At 35.1% G+C, this 17,506-nt stretch overlaps 1 protein-coding gene across 11 annotated transcripts in view; it reads left to right on the top strand.

Moving 5' to 3' along the window:
- TCF12 (transcription factor 12) overlaps positions 1–17,506 on the top strand; it is a 386,235-nt gene that overhangs the window by 326,102 nt on the left and 42,627 nt on the right. For all 11 annotated transcript variants that reach the window (XM_043555341.1, XM_043555339.1, XM_043555338.1 and 8 more), the window contains 4 exons: positions 9,707–9,812; positions 10,875–11,014; positions 11,292–11,436; positions 11,762–11,826. In XM_043555341.1, the coding sequence (XP_043411276.1) occupies positions 9,707–9,812; positions 10,875–11,014; positions 11,292–11,436; positions 11,762–11,826 (456 nt within the window). The remainder of the gene's footprint in view (positions 1–9,706; positions 9,813–10,874; positions 11,015–11,291; positions 11,437–11,761; positions 11,827–17,506) is intronic.

Raw genomic sequence — 17,506 nt, 5'->3', positions numbered from 1 at the left:
TGACATAGCTGGTATGATAGAGAAGTGTAGCCTGAAAATTGATAGCCTGTGCCTGATATAGGTCAAAGGTGACTTTTATGTTCTTGAAAAATGCATAAAGAGATGATATATTGCTTAGTTCTCTATAGGTTAAGGTCCTACTCTTAATGTATTTTCTTATATCTATTTTATTTTTATCCTCTAGTTTTTTATTCTCTTCTAACTCTTCAATAAGAAAACCATATAGTATGTAATTATATTATCCAAAAACTATGTAAATGCCTCATTTTAGTATATATTGGGGATTGTCTACCCATAAATGCATTATGGTAGAAACTGGCACTGTAACTTAGTATTTCCAGACTTTAGTGAAATATACTTCCTTACTTAAGTTATGGAATTTTTATGTAATTCTCATAGTGAACAGGTTAAATTTAAGCTCACTCTTTAATCCCACCTTACAGTTTATTTTAGATGATAGGGCAGATTAATAGTTTAAAATGCTAATAGGTTCACATTGATTTCATTTTTAAGATCCCATTATGGGTATTAGGCAGCAAGAAATCCTAAGTGGTATTGGTCTAAAATGCTTTCTCTTTTTTTCCATATTTTATTTTTAAATTTTCAAGTTGGTTTCATATATTTAAGGATGTTTGAGGTATTTTAATAGTAAGACTGAATAATCTCTAGCAAAAAAAAAATTAAGGAGAGAAGAGGCTTTCCATATTATCTAAGATTTTGTGGTTGCATTGTATTGTTGGAAATATAACAGGCGTGGGCATCTCTATTCAGTAAAGAAAAGCCAAGATGTTAACCCTATTTTCCCCACTATTTGAAAAGAGAAGGGGTTAATGATCTGTATCATCTGTAGCTTTTGTATAGTTGTATTCTGTACCATACTGTAAAATATTAATGTGTTTATTATAAATAGGAAACTGAAAAACATTTTGAATATTACCGATTTTTTGAGATTTAAAAAATAGCAAGGAATAATAGGTTTCTGAGCATCCTTTAATATATAAAGAACTTGGCCTGCATTCAGTTTTCTCATTGATATGACTAAATCGTGTCCTTTGTGCAGAAAGGTAGAAAGTCTTAGAGGTAAAGGAAGTAAAGTTTTGGGAGGAGAGGATTCCTGTTTTCTTCACCTTGAGGATTCTGGAGTTTCGGCCTTCCTCTGATCTGATCAGCCTCCATTTTCTAGGCCTTGAACTGAAGATGCTACAGAGTGTTCCAGGTATAAAAATTGCAGCAAGTACAGACATGATGCTCTTTTAATTGTATCAGGGGATTATTTTAATCTTATTAGAGACAACACAGAAATCCAAGTTTTGAAACTCAAGCTTAGAAGCACATTTTTAATATTGAGCTTCTTTCAGTGGAATCTGGGAAAGAAGAGACAGGAACTAACATGATTAGAAGGACTAGTCTGTGTCAAGAACTATGCTGAGAGCTTTATGTTTACCTCATTTAATCCTCACAAACACTCTGTCATTTAGTTATTACTACTCTCCTTTTATAAATAAGGAAAAAGAGGTTCAGGGAAGTTAAGTAACTTGCTCAAGCACCACCCAGTTAGTAAGTGCTGAGTTCAGACTTGAACCCAGCTCTCTCTCTCAAGAGCAGATTTTCCCAAGGGCAAGTTAACTAGTCTCTATAGCAAAGGGCCAAACTTCTTTAATCCTTACTGTAATTTATGTGTATGAAAATATACTGCACTGGAAAGATGTAACTGAGGAAAACACTAGGCCATTCTTACAAATACATATATTTTGTATATATGATGAGACTAACAGTTTTATGAATGTAAATTCATGTGGTCAGTCAAGCAGATTTTTACTAGTTTCTATTTAAGATGAAGAGCTTTAAATTAGGTATGTTTAAAAACTCAGGAAGTCAGACTAGCATAGTCTCCTCTTCTAATAGAACACACAGTAGTAAAAATTGGTTTAGCCATGGTTTTGGCACCCGCCTGCCCACGTAATTTGTATTTTCATAAGAATTAGAGTAGGAAGTAGATAAAATTGCATTGTAAATACTTCTAAGCCTTATTTTTCAAATAAACATTTTCAGTTAATAAAAGCTTAGAAACCAGCATGATCGTATATAGAGCTACATTTTGTTTCCATTGGGGATTTATTGCTAATTAACATGAGAGAGCAAAGTACAATTGAATTAATTCAAATTTCCAGCCTATCTGTGGGCCCTGTAGAGTAAAATCTAATATTTGTATGATAAGGAAAATATGAAGTAATTTAAGAATTCTCTGAAGATACAGTGCTAAAGACATAGAATGACAAGGACTTTCACTTAAATCTTCTTTGATTTTTCCCCTCTCTACCAAAACTATCTGAAACTGTATTCCAGATATGATTCCAAGGATTTGGGGTTTTTTTGTTTCCTTAATTTGTGGGCACAAATACCAGTCACTCAAAACTACAGCCATTGCCAGGAGAGTATGTCGTCACTGATCAGCTTTGTTAATGTTTTAGAAAGAAATTTCTATCCCTTTCCACTAATTGATGAGTGTATTGAAGGAAGAGATCAGGTGCTGTATTGTTGGATATAAATTTCTTTAAAATGTAGAGAGCTAAGAAGTGACATTCATTGCTTTTATTCAGTATATTATCCTAGGATACAGGTTTCAAACCCAGTCCCTTAAAATTACATAGTTTATCCTTCAGAAAAAACTGTGGTTATTACAACAATGATAGCAATTCCAGTAACGAGCTGGTGAAATATGCCCAGTGATGTTAATTTCAGATTAATAAAAATGTGCTTGACTTCCTAAGACATTTTTCTCACAATTGAAAACAAGTAATAGCAACTATTCTTGTTAGCAGAACTAGTAACTGATTTTAAGCTGCTTTGTACTGAAAGCTGGAATTTTGTTTTCTTAATTGTTGTTAGGAAATTTTACTTCATTCCACCCCTAACTATGTCCCTATAAATTCTTGGGCAATGACATTGATCCTTTTATTTATGAAACTGTTGAAAATAAAAACATGTATTTTTATTCATTTTATAGAAATTCCAGTTGTGTTTTTAGTAGGCTAATTAGGTAAAAAGATTCCTTGACAGAGATTGTTTGTATGCCCCTGAGTTAGTCCTTCTACTTCAGACATTTCGCTTTGATGCCTTTGGTTTGAGTTCTTACGGTATTGAGTAGTGGGACTATCTACGTGTTTCCCCTCTTAGGCTCAGAATTACCCTAAAAGCCCCAGTAGTAGATTTGGGATTTATGGCAACATTTCTATTTCTATGTAATAGTAAAATACCAAAAGCATTGAGATATTTATCAAATATGTCATTTAAGTATTCTTAGATATTGGAAAATTCTTAAGTTAGATTTTTGTTTCGTAGATTTATTTAAAATTTGTAATGTCTTTTTGGGGGGTTATATTTGTTTTAATTTAGATTAGAGAAGATACAAGGAAGGTAGGAAGACCTAAATTTCAGAGACTTTAAAATTTTGCCATTTTGGTTAAAGATAGTTTTTACCAGAGTTTATATATCAGATCAGTATTCATAGAAAATAATGGCTACAAATGATCAGAAAATCAATAGGAAATTATTTTTAGGAATTTTTTTTAACTTCCTCTAACACTTATCTAGCACTTTTATCTGAATTAGTAGAACTATTAAAGCAAAATTTTTACTTACTCTTTTTTAAACAGCTTCTTTTTACAAAACATAGTGCCTCCAAAATTCAGAAGTAGAAACTGTTGTTTGTATTACTGTGTGAGGGACTTGGATTAATCAGCAATAGCTAAAGAATGAATTCTTACAGTAATTACCTAGTTTTTCTCAATTTTTAAGTTGACCCTTAGACATATTTTAAAAATTATTGGCCTGGAGGTTTAATTACAGTTCTTAAAGATAGGATTTGACTTGGATTGTGGTTTTCTTTTTTTTCCAGTGACCTGCACTTTCCCCTCCCCCCCCCCCCAGATTTTAGGTACTCAAATATACTTATAAATTTTTTATTGTTCAATAAACTATATTTATGTAAAAATCAGGTAAGTGGATGTTCCTGAATACAATATTGCATTTTTATTTTGAGGGGCACCTAGGTAGCTCAGGCGGTTAAGTGTCAGACTTTGGCTCAGATCATGATCTCACAGTTTGTGAGTTTGAACCCTACATTGGGCTCTGTGCTGACAGCTGGGAGCCTGGAGCCTGCTTTGGATTCTGCTTCTCCCTCTCCCTCATCCCCTCTCCCACTCGCGCGCGTGCGTGCGTGCGTGCGTGTGTGTGTGTGTGTGTGTGTGTGCGCGCGCGCGCGCTCTCTTTCTTTCTCTCTCTTTCTCTCTCTCTCAAATAAACATTTTAACAAACTGAAATTATGATCGTGGAGGAAATTAGCCAAATGCTTTGTTTTGTTATTTTGGTAAGTTGATAAAGATTGTGCTAAAGATGATTTCTCTTATTATTTTAAACTTTTCACATATTGGAGGTCCATATTAGCATGTATTGAAGTCTTTAATGATACTTAACATGTTGCAATTTAAAGAAAACTGCTATTCAAATCATATTGACAACTGAGCTAATAGAAGCCTAAACAGGATAAAATCTTGATAATGATTACTGTATTTTAGAGCACGTTTAGAAAAGTGGATATAAGCTTCTCCTTTCTTTTTTCCAAATCAGGTGAAGGTGTTCCTAAATTGTTTGACAGTTTAGGCTGATTTTGGTTTTCATAGGCCTTGGAGCTTATGAGACTCCAAGAATTTTTTTTTCACAGTAATTTATGCAATTGTAAACTAGGTAAGGAAAAATTATCTAAACTTATGTTGTTCAGTATAGTAACTACTAGTCACAGAAGACTTTAAATTAAAGTATAATTAAAAATTCAATTCCTCAGTTGTACTATTCACCTTTCTAGTGTTCAATAGTCATGTAACTCGTGGCTACTATATTCTGTAGCACAGATGTAGAACATTTTCATCTTCACAGAAACTTCTGTTGGATAGATTTCGTCTAAATCATTCCTCTCATTTTCTGTGGAAGGGTATCTTAATTAAGATATATAGCTATTCTCACATACTAAAGAAAATTCCCAACTCATCTTCTCATCATTTGGAACATTTAAAAATATCAGCCACCACACAGGCTATGGATCTATTTTTAAAGGCATGGGGAGTGACATCGTCTTTTAACTCATCACTGGGATGTGACAAGATTGAAAAAAAAAAAAAAAGACAAGAAAAACCTATCTTTTTAACAAAAACTTCTCCTTCTTTGCATCTTTTCTCAATAACTATCAGAAAATCATTATCCCCCCCCTGCCTGACAAGGATATTTCCAGTATTAATCACAGAAGGATGCACTGAAAGGAAGAACACAGTGCACAGCTTAGCCTTTAAAAGCTGAACAGAGAATGATTTGCCCTGAATTTGGAGTTATCCATATGACTAAACTGAATCATCCAAGCAAGTAAAAAGGAATGTTTTTGTTAACTTGACTCCAGTTGGTTGTATGAGCTAAAACATCCCAAGGATAATTGTGTAATCACTGTAAAGAGTAATTGTTGGGCGCCTGGGTGGCTCTGTCGGTTAAGCATCCGACTTCGGCTCAGGTCATGATCTCATGGTTTGTGAGTTCAAGCCCCACGTCAGGCTCTGTGCTGACCGCTCAGAGTCTGGAGCCTGCTTCACATTCCATGTGTCCCTCTCTCTCTGCCCCTCTTCCACTGGCACTTTGTCTCTCTCTCAAAAATAAAATAAAAACATAAAAAATTTTTAAAAAAAGAGTAATTGATAAATACTCATCCCTAACGTGCTCTGTCACTCTTAAAGTCAGTTTGGGTGGATGGGATGAGGACACTAAACACATATTGTGGATTTGTTCTTTTCTAACAGACTTAGATTTTCAGTTATATTCATTTGAGTTGGAATAAATGTTACAGTCTGTTCAACAGACACTCAGAATTACTCTTATCACCATTCCTGGAGGGTAAAATATAAGTGCTTGGGAAAGAAGAAAGACAGTCGGTCCCATGATCACTCCTATGAGCCTGACATTCTGAAATAGAAGCTAGAATTCTTTTTTTTTATCACTATCTTATCTTTTTCTTCTTTTTTTTTTAATGTTTATTTTTGAGAGAGAGAGAAAGAGCATGTGTAGGGGAGGGTCAGAGAGAGAGGGAGACACAGAATCCAAAGCAGGCTCCAGGCTCTGAGCACAGAGCCCGATGTGGGGATCGAACTCATGAACCACAAGATCATGACCTGAGCTGAAGTTGGATGTTTAACCAACTGAGCCTCCCAGGTGCCCCTAGAAGCTAGAATTCTCAAGAAAATTTCTAAATAGCTACCACTTAATAGAACATCTTAAATTACTTTAGTACCTTTTTATAAGATTTTATTTTTTAAAGTAATCTCTGTACCCCTCATGGGGCTTGAACTCACAACCCTGAGATCAGGAGTCAGATGCTCTATACCAACTGAGCCAGCCAGGTGCCCCTCTATTTCTCTTAAAAACAGTTTGACTCCTAGTAGATTTTAATAATCTTAAAGCACATGTAGTCCTTTCTCTTAATTTTAAGATTGTTTGTTGTGATACAAAATCATACTTAAGATGTAAACATATGATTAGATCATTAACTAGGAAAAAAAAACCTGGCATCTCAGTGCAGGTGATCAGATGACATAAGCAGTCTGGTTTTAATTTGTGGCCAGTACTGATTGTAACTAAAAGAGACTTGCTCTTTTTGTGGAATTGGCGGACTGTTTCCCTACATCTGGAGTTAATAAAGTCTTTGAGACCACATCAGTTGCGCTTTGCCGCAAGAACTCTTTGATCTGAAAAATTGAGACTGGCACAACTGCTGCTTCATAACATTGCATCTATGTTTTTGCAAGCTGTGGTTGAGATACCAAAAGTAAAGTTATTTGGCTGGTGTTAGAAATGCTGTTAGATGGGCCTCTTAGGGAACCTTGTTTTTCAAAACATTTTTATGGTGATAAAAACTTTGAACTTATGTTAGTAAATAAAATGACAAACTTACAATAGAGTTTTTACCGTTTTCATTTATAAGATCGATTTTTTCTAAGTCCATTTATTTTTCAAAATGTGTTTATAAAGACTAACATTAAAAAAAACTTTACCTCTAAAATGAGCCCTGTTTTTTTCCATACAGCTTAAAATTTTTACATAAGAATAGGCAAGTCTCTCCTGCTTTGTGTGGGGTTTTTTGGTTCTCTTGCTTTCCATGACCACAATCATTAACCATTATCTGATCAGCGTATCTCCTTGATTTGTAAATCAGTTTAGTCACATTTATCCTTTATTTGCTTTTATAACTGCAAACATTTAGGACTTTTTTAAAGTGTAAGTATATCATGCATGGAATACAGTGAATTGAATGGGAATAAGAATAAGTAAATATAAATTGATAAAATACACATTTAAATGGCCATATTATATAGATTTTTTGTGTGAGATGGCACATCAAAACTGAAATTGTTTTTCATAAGTTGGAGGCTTACACAATGTTTCAATCTATGACCTGGATAGAATTAGAGAATTTTCTATTTCCTACTTTGAGATCAAAGATGGTGTATATAGTAAATAAGCATTTGTACCAAGAAGCATAATGCTATCTTCTGAATTTTATTCTCATTTGTATTTTCTTGCTGTGTCTATGGATTTACTTTATTCTTCATCATTTGTAGTTTCAGCCTTGTTTAGGAAAATCTATGTGTAAAGGGGACACGGGACATCTAGCTGTGACTAAGTTTAGGTAGTGAAACTGGATTAAAAGAAAAAATTGCAAAGTTCCTTTCCTGAAAACTTTTTCCTGCCCATCAGCCTGTGTAATACATTCCAAACACAACTGTATATACCCAATTATTTCATTCTGACACTACCTCATATAATAGCACTAAACTAGAAAAATGTATTTAATATGTATAATGGGGAAGAAAACTCATTTTATCTGCTAAATTTCTTTATCTAGGGTCCTTCTAGGTAGTTCTTAGAAATCTGTCTTGTGAACTTCTCAGGTACCACAGGTGTATGTTTTTACCTCTGGGATGTGAGAGGAAACTAACCTGAGTGCCAGTCCATTAAAAATACACACCTATGTTAGTATTGAAACAACTAGCAAGAAGAGTAAAAATTGACTTTTTAACCTTTTATTTAGGATGAATTGTTTTTTAAGTAGAAATGTGCAGACAAAAACTATAAGGAACATTCTTCAGGGACTGAACAGGGGCAGTATTGGCAGTATAATGGCTCCTACAAGAATGATAGAAAAATGATTGAGATACCATTAGCTAATGCTTAGAGCTTACTGTGCGAAACATTGTATATGTATTATCTCATTTGATTTTCCCATCAACCCCCTAATGCAAGTACTATTAGCACCATCTTACCAATGAGGAAATTGAGTCTTGGAAGGTTAGGTGATTTGTCAGAAGTCTTTACAGTTATTAAATGCCTCAGAGGAAGAATAAATGAGTATGAATGATGGTTTATGTAAATAAAATCTTGGCCCCCATTTTAATCTCAGTGTGTGCTTCGTCAACTTTTTTATTAGTGCATAGACAAACATGTTTGCTCGGGATAAAATACCAGACTGTGTAGAAGGACATAAAGTAAACATCCTCTGGAAGGATACCTCTATGTCCAGAGGTATAACTACTGGATTTCTTATGTATAATTACAGAAATTTTCTATGCTTATGCTAAAAATATGTGTATGATTTTTATACATGCTCCCATAATTTTAATAAGGGAGCTACTTGCTTCCACTTAAGTGAACACTTAGGATTTTTATTTTGGAGTAAAAGTTAATGGATATACCCTTATCAAACTAAAGAAATACGTTTCATACACCATTCAGTAGGACACATTTCCATTCTTCCTGACTCTTGGTTTACTTTTGCCTTTACAGAGCATGCATTACCTTAATTGTTCTTTGTTTTCCTTCTTGATTTTAGTAATCACCATGAGAATGGTTTTATCATGTTTTGATTATTAAGGATATTTGGCTGCCCATTTAGTTTTGCAGAGAAATGACAATTTTGGCCATTTGCCAATTCAGAATGTTCATATTTTGCTTATCTGAAGCAAAGGTTTACTAAAGGAAATTAATACTGCTCTGATAAATTAAATGAGATTTTTCTTATAGCTGTGCCAGACTTAGAAGTTTGCTTGAAATTAAAGAAAACCCCTCAGCAGAATTTGGTTTTAATTTTGCTAACCTTACTAATAAGTTAAACAAGTTCCTGAAAACCCGTGTTGTGCCTTTCATGGATATCTTTTAATAATAACAAAGTATAGTAACTTTTAACCAAACTCATTTTGATTTTGATAAATCTTATAACAGTGAAAAGAATGAATTCTACGAACCCAAATTCTATTTCATGCTATATTCAAAAGACATCTGTTTCCACCACAACATTTTGAATCATGAGCCTATATATGGATTTGTGTTTTGTAAGCAAAGTCAGCATTTACGATTTGTTCAACCACCGGTGTAAGTGTCACACAAAGATTATTTGGAGTAGTATTTTTCTCTAGTAATCAGCCAAAACCAAATATGTAGGTGGTAACCAAGTTAGATTATGTATGTGGATTTAGTCCACTTCTTTGGATTTCTGGTAGGCCTTTATAGATATTAGATAGGCCTTTTTAGGCCCTTGGTGAAATGTAGCACTCATATGACACAAATGATATGACACTCATAGCCATTTTAATTAAATTTCCCATTTAATTTTAAGGTATATGCACCATCCCCAAGTTCAGATGATTTCAACCGTGAATCTCCTAGTTATCCATCTCCCAAGCCACCAACCAGTATGTTTGCTAGCACTTTCTTTATGCAGGGTAAGTACTGCTTGATAGTTGTCAATCCTACAGCAGTTTATCTGTTGTATATTAACTAATATTTTAAAACTGTGAGGAAAGAGAATACCTACACAGGTATTCACATGTATAAATGTATGAATGTATGTATGAATTCAGGTGTATCTATGCATTTGGGGCCAAAGTAAATTAAAATTTCTAATGTTATTTATTGCTGATTGCAATATAGTCGGAATATCCAGCAAATGTTTGGAGTGCCTATCTAGTATTGATTGAACTTATAAAGGACTTCATTTGAGAAAAATGAGTAGAGCTGCTCTTTCTCATAGAATTTAAGTGAATGAAAGCTATTAACAACTCTTTCTTATTTAAGTTGCAGACTCAGGTCACCCCTAGAATGATCAATATAAATACAGTGAATATCATAGAACAGATTAAGACTTGTTCAGATAGAAAAAGTGTTGCATTTCCTTTAATTCGTATCTTGCGTTTTTATTTGGTCTCCTGTGGTTTTGGACTATGGGGAGCATATACTATGGGAGCAGTAAATCACTACATAAACGCTTCCTTGACTTTACACTGGTGAGTGAAGTCATTGCTAACACATTTCATTTGGAGACTGTCTATAATATAGTCATTATCAATTTCTTATGTTTGCTGTTAGAGAAACTTATTTATTCCACAGTTTCATAATTTTTTATAATAACGCACATTGCTTGTTATAAAGAACTTTTTTGTATATTTATGGGTATGCCATTTAACCAAAATTAAATCCAACCTATCCCCAAATTTGAGATTTTTTTTTATCCTGCTTGATATGAATTTAGATCTTCTAAGGATTTTTATAACAATATACCGACTACAGTTTGGATTGGTTTTTTTCTCCTCTAACTATAAAGCCTTATTCCTTCTTTTTAAATAGTAATTACACAGTTTGGAGGGAAGAAAAGTAGATGGAAGACTGAGTCAGAAGGGGCAAGGAACGAGTATCTGGAGGGTACCCTTTGGAATTCTTAGAGCATCATCTAAATAAAAGAAAACGTTTTAGCTAAGGAAAATTTTATATTTCTCTTTTCGTCTTAGATGGGACCCACAATTCTTCTGACCTTTGGAGTTCATCAAATGGGATGAGCCAGCCTGGTTTTGGTGGAATTCTGGGGACCTCCACTTCCCACATGTCTCAGTCCAGTAGTTACGGCAGCCTTCATTCACATGACCGCTTGGTAGGCTGTAACATATGACTAGGGTGCGGCAGCACTTTGTCCTCACTTGTGTTTCTCTTTGGATTACAAGTGTAAGATTTGATTCTGCCAAAACTTGTGACATGTAAATACTTCAGGGCTTACTGCATTTAGCCTGCCTTTTTAAAAAGTACATGACAATAGTAACGCTTTATAGCTGCCAGCTTGTAATGTTCTTTTTGACCTGTTGTCATAGTTGTCCAGCCATATGTGCAGAAAGTGTATTTAATAGATTATGTCTTTTTCCTCCTTTCTCTAGAGCTATCCTCCACACTCAGTCTCACCAACGGACATAAACACGAGTCTCCCGCCAATGTCTAGCTTCCATCGTGGCAGTACCAGCAGTTCGCCATACGTTGCTGCCTCACACACTCCTCCCATCAATGGATCAGATAGCATTCTCGGTGAGCTGCTTTGGGTTGGCACAACTTCCTAAAACCTACTTTGGGGATTTTCAATGAGCCCCACATCTTTCGATGTATTTTTTAGTATTGAGTCTAAAAATGAAAGGAAGGAAGAAAAGCTTTTAAATTTTCATTAATGTAAAAACTGGTAAGGAACCCATCTTAAATTAGCTCATTACATACAGCACATACACAATATTTGGTGATTTATTGTGACTGTGTGTGAGATAACGGTAAAGAACACCCTTGAAATCATGGCAGAATGCTAAAAAAAAAAAAAAAGTCTGCCTGCTAAAATTCTTTGTTTTTTACCTGAAATATTCAGGAACCAGAGGGACTGCCGCTGGAAGTTCACAGACAGGTGATGCACTTGGAAAGGCTTTGGCATCTGTGAGTATTGATTTTAAATATTTTGCTGAATGAATTTTACACTGCTAAACAGTATTTTGTGGACAGTATGTCATAAAAGGTGTAGTTATAACAAAATCAACTTTATAACTCATTTAAAGCTATTCTTGGTTTATATTGATTCATGCTGCCCTTAAAATAACTCAGGAAAACACCTTCCAACCCCACTCCCGCAAGACCTATCCTTCTAACTTCAACTTAAATATGTTTGACTTAATGGAACAGATGTAGTAGAAGGAAGAGAAATTTGGGCATCTTTAAATTTAAAACAAATTACTGAGATTAATAATTAAATGTACTTACTAGTTTTAAATACATACTTAGTAAGTTGCCCATTCAAGTAAGTCAAATGAAACCAAGAAAGACAACTCATTTATTCTTCACTTATTCTTCTGGTCCACAGAAGAAAGTGCCTTCATGAGAAATTTTTCCAAGACAAAAAGTAGCTTACATATTTTTTAAAAGGGAAAGTCATCTGCACCTGATTCATTCAAAAAAAAGGAAAGGAGAGTCTTCCCCAAAAAAGCCAGATTCATTGAAGGAACTAATGCTAACATGAGTAAAACTGATTTAAAGGAATCTCATAATGTTTTCTTGAGCAGCTAATTTATATCATATCAGATCATTAATGAGAAAGCAGTGATTATTTTAATAGCTAGCTGATCCTTAAAATATCAAAACTAAAATCCCTTCTTTTGGAATTATTTTGGGAAAGTGTTTGCTAATAATCCACAAAGACTCCAAATCTAATTATTTAAAAGAAGCCCTTCTGCTTTGGTTTGGACTTTATGAATTTGTCTCCTAAGGCTTTTTATTTCTTTTCTTTTTTCCCCTTAAATGTTATGCCTCTCAAAATTCCCAGAGAATTGTCCTACATTTTCTATGAGGTACAGTTAAACTCTATCAGACAACATTTACTGCTGTTCCTGGGGAAGGCAGACCACTTAATGTGTGAATAGAGGAAGCAGCCATTGAACATTTAAAGAGATAAACCTCTTTGTATCTAGTTTCTGTAGATAAACCTTTCTCTGCATCCCAGTACAAGTTTCTTGAGAAATAAAGCCAAGGCAAACTCATCAACCACATAGTGGAGCACCCCACAAAACAGTGCTCAATAAATGTTTGTTGAATTCAGTCTTAACATCATATGACAAAAATAGTGACGATAATAACAAAACCCACAAAAATACCAGCTATAATTTGAATCTTTACTAGGCACTATGCATTATACTTAGCATTTACGTGCTTTGTTTCATTTAATCCTCAAGAAAACCCTGTGAGGTTGGCATTATTATCCCCACATCAGAGAGAGGAACTAAAGTTTAAAAGGTTAAGTAACTTCAGCTCAGAAAGATTAAGTAGTTTGTCCTAGGGATCACCAAGCTAGGAAGGGTAAAGCCCATATATATTAGGTTAGAACCTTGATCTTACCAGCTTCACTACTGTTTTTTCAGAAAGAGAATGCTCTGAGTGTTGTTTTACAGGGTGTTGATGAGGATTAAAGGAAGTCGTCCTACTTTTTCTGGACTTACTCCCACCTAATGAAAACTACCTGCTTAAAAATAAAATTCTATAATATTAAATCTGAATGCCTCCTGGGTATTTGATTGGCTTGCCATATTTGTTCCGCTGATTCTGAAAGAATCCAATAGCAGATATTTCACAAGTAGGAAGAGAAATTACATTGAACTTTCAATTCTAGGCAACTTTAAAAAATACAACCTGCATTTTGGGGGCTTTTTTCCTCAAAACTCTTTTGTATATTTTATGCAAGGAAAACTTCTATAAAGGAACCTTGGTGGGTAGGCAGGCAACAATTTGTGATGTTCTCAGTGGTCATTCAGGCTCCCTTTCAGTTACCCTTCTAGTGGTTGACTGTTTTCCCATATTATGACCAGCATACTAGCCAAACCAATTGGCATTAGGAAAAAAAATTTCTCTGTGAGTGGAAGCCAGGGAAGAATGTCTAATCTAGTTAGTGGGTGGGCTTTGGTTGTCATGGAAACCCAGTTCTGTCATCCTATGTTGTTACTAGGCAGGAGCAGCCAGGTCATTCCATAAATCATTTCTGTCATAGCTGATGGTGATGCATTCCATCTGCTCCATCACTGCGTGCCATAGTCTGCACATTTGAAAATCCCTTCCTTCAACCCATCTGCCGCCCCCTCCCCACCAGACACCTCCCTAAACACATTCTTTTCTCTAACTTCCATTACAGATGCACATTCACTTTAGTGCTCACAAAATATACTGAAAAACAAAAACATTACATGGGGAATAGGAAAGATTAGAAGAGATGAGGAGAAGGAATTTTCTGAGGATTATATTTGAGAGTCTAACACACACATCAGAATTTTATGTTAGGTATTACAGATACTTGGAAATGGTGACCATGGGTATTTTGAAATTTTAAGTTCTTTAGAATATGACATTTTGAATATAGCATCTAGTTTTAGATGGAGAAAACACCATGCATTGTCATTAGGAGTTATTTCTAGCTCTTCAGTCGTCTGATACATGTCTCAAAAGGTCTTTCATGTGTGAAACATCACAGGGTACAACCTTTGTTCTTTAGTTTAGGTATTAAAAAGCACACAGAATACTGTGATTAAACATGTAAGGCCAGATAATACATTTGCAAAGGTTCCTTTATTTTAGGTTTAAGCCAGGATAATTGTGGTCTTAATCTCAGGATAGCTAGAAAGAGAATTGTACATGAAAGTATTTACACAAAGTTCCCAAAGCCCTGTGGATTATGCATTAGTTTAGATAATAAACTAGAGTAGATAGAAGGAAAGGAAAATCTGGGTATTCGTGCCATTTCTAATGTGTTTCCCTGAACATTTGCCAGACAATAACCCTTTAAGATTGTGCCCATGGAGAGTTATATAGAGGAAGAAACATCTGGTTTATTTCAGTGCCTAATACCATATCAAAACACTTGGTCTTTAATTTAGAGGAGATCAAACAAGAGGACTGTTTAACTTTGTTGATTATATCAGACTTCTTTGTGATAATTTATGTTTTGATTTCTACCTCCGAGCAAAGGAGAGAGAAAGAGTGTGTGTGTGTGTGTGTGTGTGTGTGTGTGTGTGTGTGTGTGTGTGTTTTAATCTGGATAGTTAAATGGTCAGTAGTCTCTAACAAAAGAAAAGAAAATTCAGGGAAGTTGACGTTTAAAAGTAATTCATGAAATAAGTTTCTTTGTTCATTAGACTCAATAACATTAGCATAATAAAGATTAACTGAAATGTGCACTGTAGTGTTTAAAAAATTGGGCTCACAGTTCTAAGGTTGGGCTTGGGAGCCCTCCATTGTTTCTTTTTTGTCTGAGGCCCTTTTCATTAGCTTCTGGCTTATTGGCACCCTGCTGATTGGAATGGACCATGACTGATAGGAGGAGGAGCCTCATTTGTTGCAGTAAAATGAGGCATATTACCGGTTTAAGCCTGGCAGAAGGTATTGGGAGTTATTCATCATTGGTCATTTAACAGTACGAGGACCATGGACTGCATGCAGAATGAGTTCTTACTTTGTGTTTATGCTTTAGATTCTAAATCACTCCCATCCCCATTTTTTAAGTGACTGACTTTTTTTTTCTTTCAAATATCAGTGTTGGAGTTCTTTAAGGTCAGAAAGTATAAGAAGTACTGAAATCCTGATTTAGTATGTTCATTATCCAGTAAAGCCTAATGTTAGAATTTCTTAAAAGTAACAACAGTTTTCTATAGAATAAATATAATTTGTATGTGGTTGGTGATAGAATAAACATAGAGAGGTGAGGTTTAGTGAATTGATCTGTGATCTAAAAGGCTGTATTATCCTGTTTTTTTAATGTTGTATTGCTCCTTCTCTCCCCACATACCCATTCTTTTTATGAAAGTAAAAGAAGAAAAAGTCCTGTAATTTGCCAGGCTGTCTGTCAGTTCAGGAAAAGTATTAATAACAATTCTGTCATCACTTTAATTTAGGGCAAAGTAGAACTAGACAGTGTGGTGGGTGAGTGGAGAAAATGCCTTTTATTACACAAATGGAGAAGCTGCTTTTGAAAAAACACCGTATTATATATTTTTATACTTGATATGTTTTATACTTGATATGTGCCTTTACAGTGATTTTTAAAAGCCCTCATTTGCTAGTCTTGACAGTCTACTTATATCCTCAAAAACCCATGCCTGCCCAACAATGTAGTATGGACAGCTTCGTACATCAACACTAATTCTCAAAAATAGTAGAACATCACCATATCATTGTTCTCAAAGCTTGTAACCACAAAACTGATTTGTAGATGAATTCACCTTTATAACAAGATCTTTTAACCCCTTTGGTAGTTCTGTTACTGAACCCCATTACATAAATACTAAGATAAATACTACCATTTACTGAGTCTTGCTTTTTATCAAAAAGTATGTATAGCAAATTTCAAGTGCAGTTTAATTGCTCAAGTCTCTTTAAAAAAAATAAATAAATACTGAGCACCTACTTGCATAAGACAATGAGAGGCAATGATGGATTCAGTGCAGAATGATGTGAGGTCTCTGCCTTTAAAGAGCGTACAGTCAAGGAGAGAAGACATGACACACATACTAAAAATGTTAATGTTTAAAATAACGTGAAGCTGGGGCGCCTGGGTGGCGCAGTCGGTTAAGCGTCCGACTTCAGCCAGGTCACGATCTCGCGGTCCGTGGGTTTGAGCCCCGCGTCGGGCTCTGGGCTGATGGCTCAGAGCCTGGAGCCTGTTTCCGATTCTGTGTCTCCCTCTCTCTCTGCCCCTCCCCCGTTCATGCTCTGTCTCTCTCTGTCCCAAAAATAAAAAATAAAAACCGTTGAAAAAAAAATTTAAAATAACGTGAAGTAAAAGACCAAAGAGAAATATAGGTTATTCTAAGAGTGTGAAGGAGGTGAAGATGAGTGTAAAGAGGGAGATGATGTGTGAGCTGGGCTCCCATGTGGTTTAGAATTCCATCAGGGAGAAATTAAGAAACTGGCATTTTGAAAGGACAAGCTGTGTTCAGAAAATGAAAAAAAATACATATTTTGTTTGGATAATAGGGTACAAAATGTTACAAGTAGGCTATAAGTTAGATATTATTGTGACCAGATTAGGGAAGATCTCAAATGTCATTCTGTTCTATTTAGTGGGCTGCAGGAAGCACTGTGTGGGATTTGACTGTTTAAAACTGGTTGGGAACAATAACTCTGGCAATTATATAAGGGGTGAAAGGAGCAGGGAGTAACTAGATATATAAAGACTTAAATGATCCATTTACAAGTTCTAGTAAAGGTTTAAAGCAGTGTCGTGGTGATGAGAAGGACGTGTGCCTATCCCAGAGACCTTCTAGAGAATGGTAGGTATTGGCAGTCTGTGGTGGGGAAGGGTGGAGGGGAGAAGTTGGAGGAAGAAAGTGATATTGGTGACCATGAGAATGCCGATGCTGAAGTAGAGGAAACAGAAGAGTAAAGATGGGAAAAGGTAGGAAGCTTGGAGCAGTGATGCAAAGGTTGGCTTGACATAACGAGCTTGAAATGAAAGGATATGTCCAGATGGAGAAGTCCAGCAACCATTGTGAGGATAGAAATGTCAACTTAGTAGTCATTCACAGAGATGTCATAGTTGATACTTTACAGAAGTGATATTACCAGGAGATAAAACACAGGTGAA

Source organism: Prionailurus bengalensis, chromosome B3 (assembly GCF_016509475.1).
Source record: "Prionailurus bengalensis isolate Pbe53 chromosome B3, Fcat_Pben_1.1_paternal_pri, whole genome shotgun sequence".
Taxonomy (NCBI): Eukaryota; Metazoa; Chordata; class Mammalia; order Carnivora; family Felidae; genus Prionailurus; species Prionailurus bengalensis.
The sequence above is the reverse complement of the archived record's forward strand: the minus strand, read 5'-3'. Positions and strand labels throughout refer to the sequence as shown.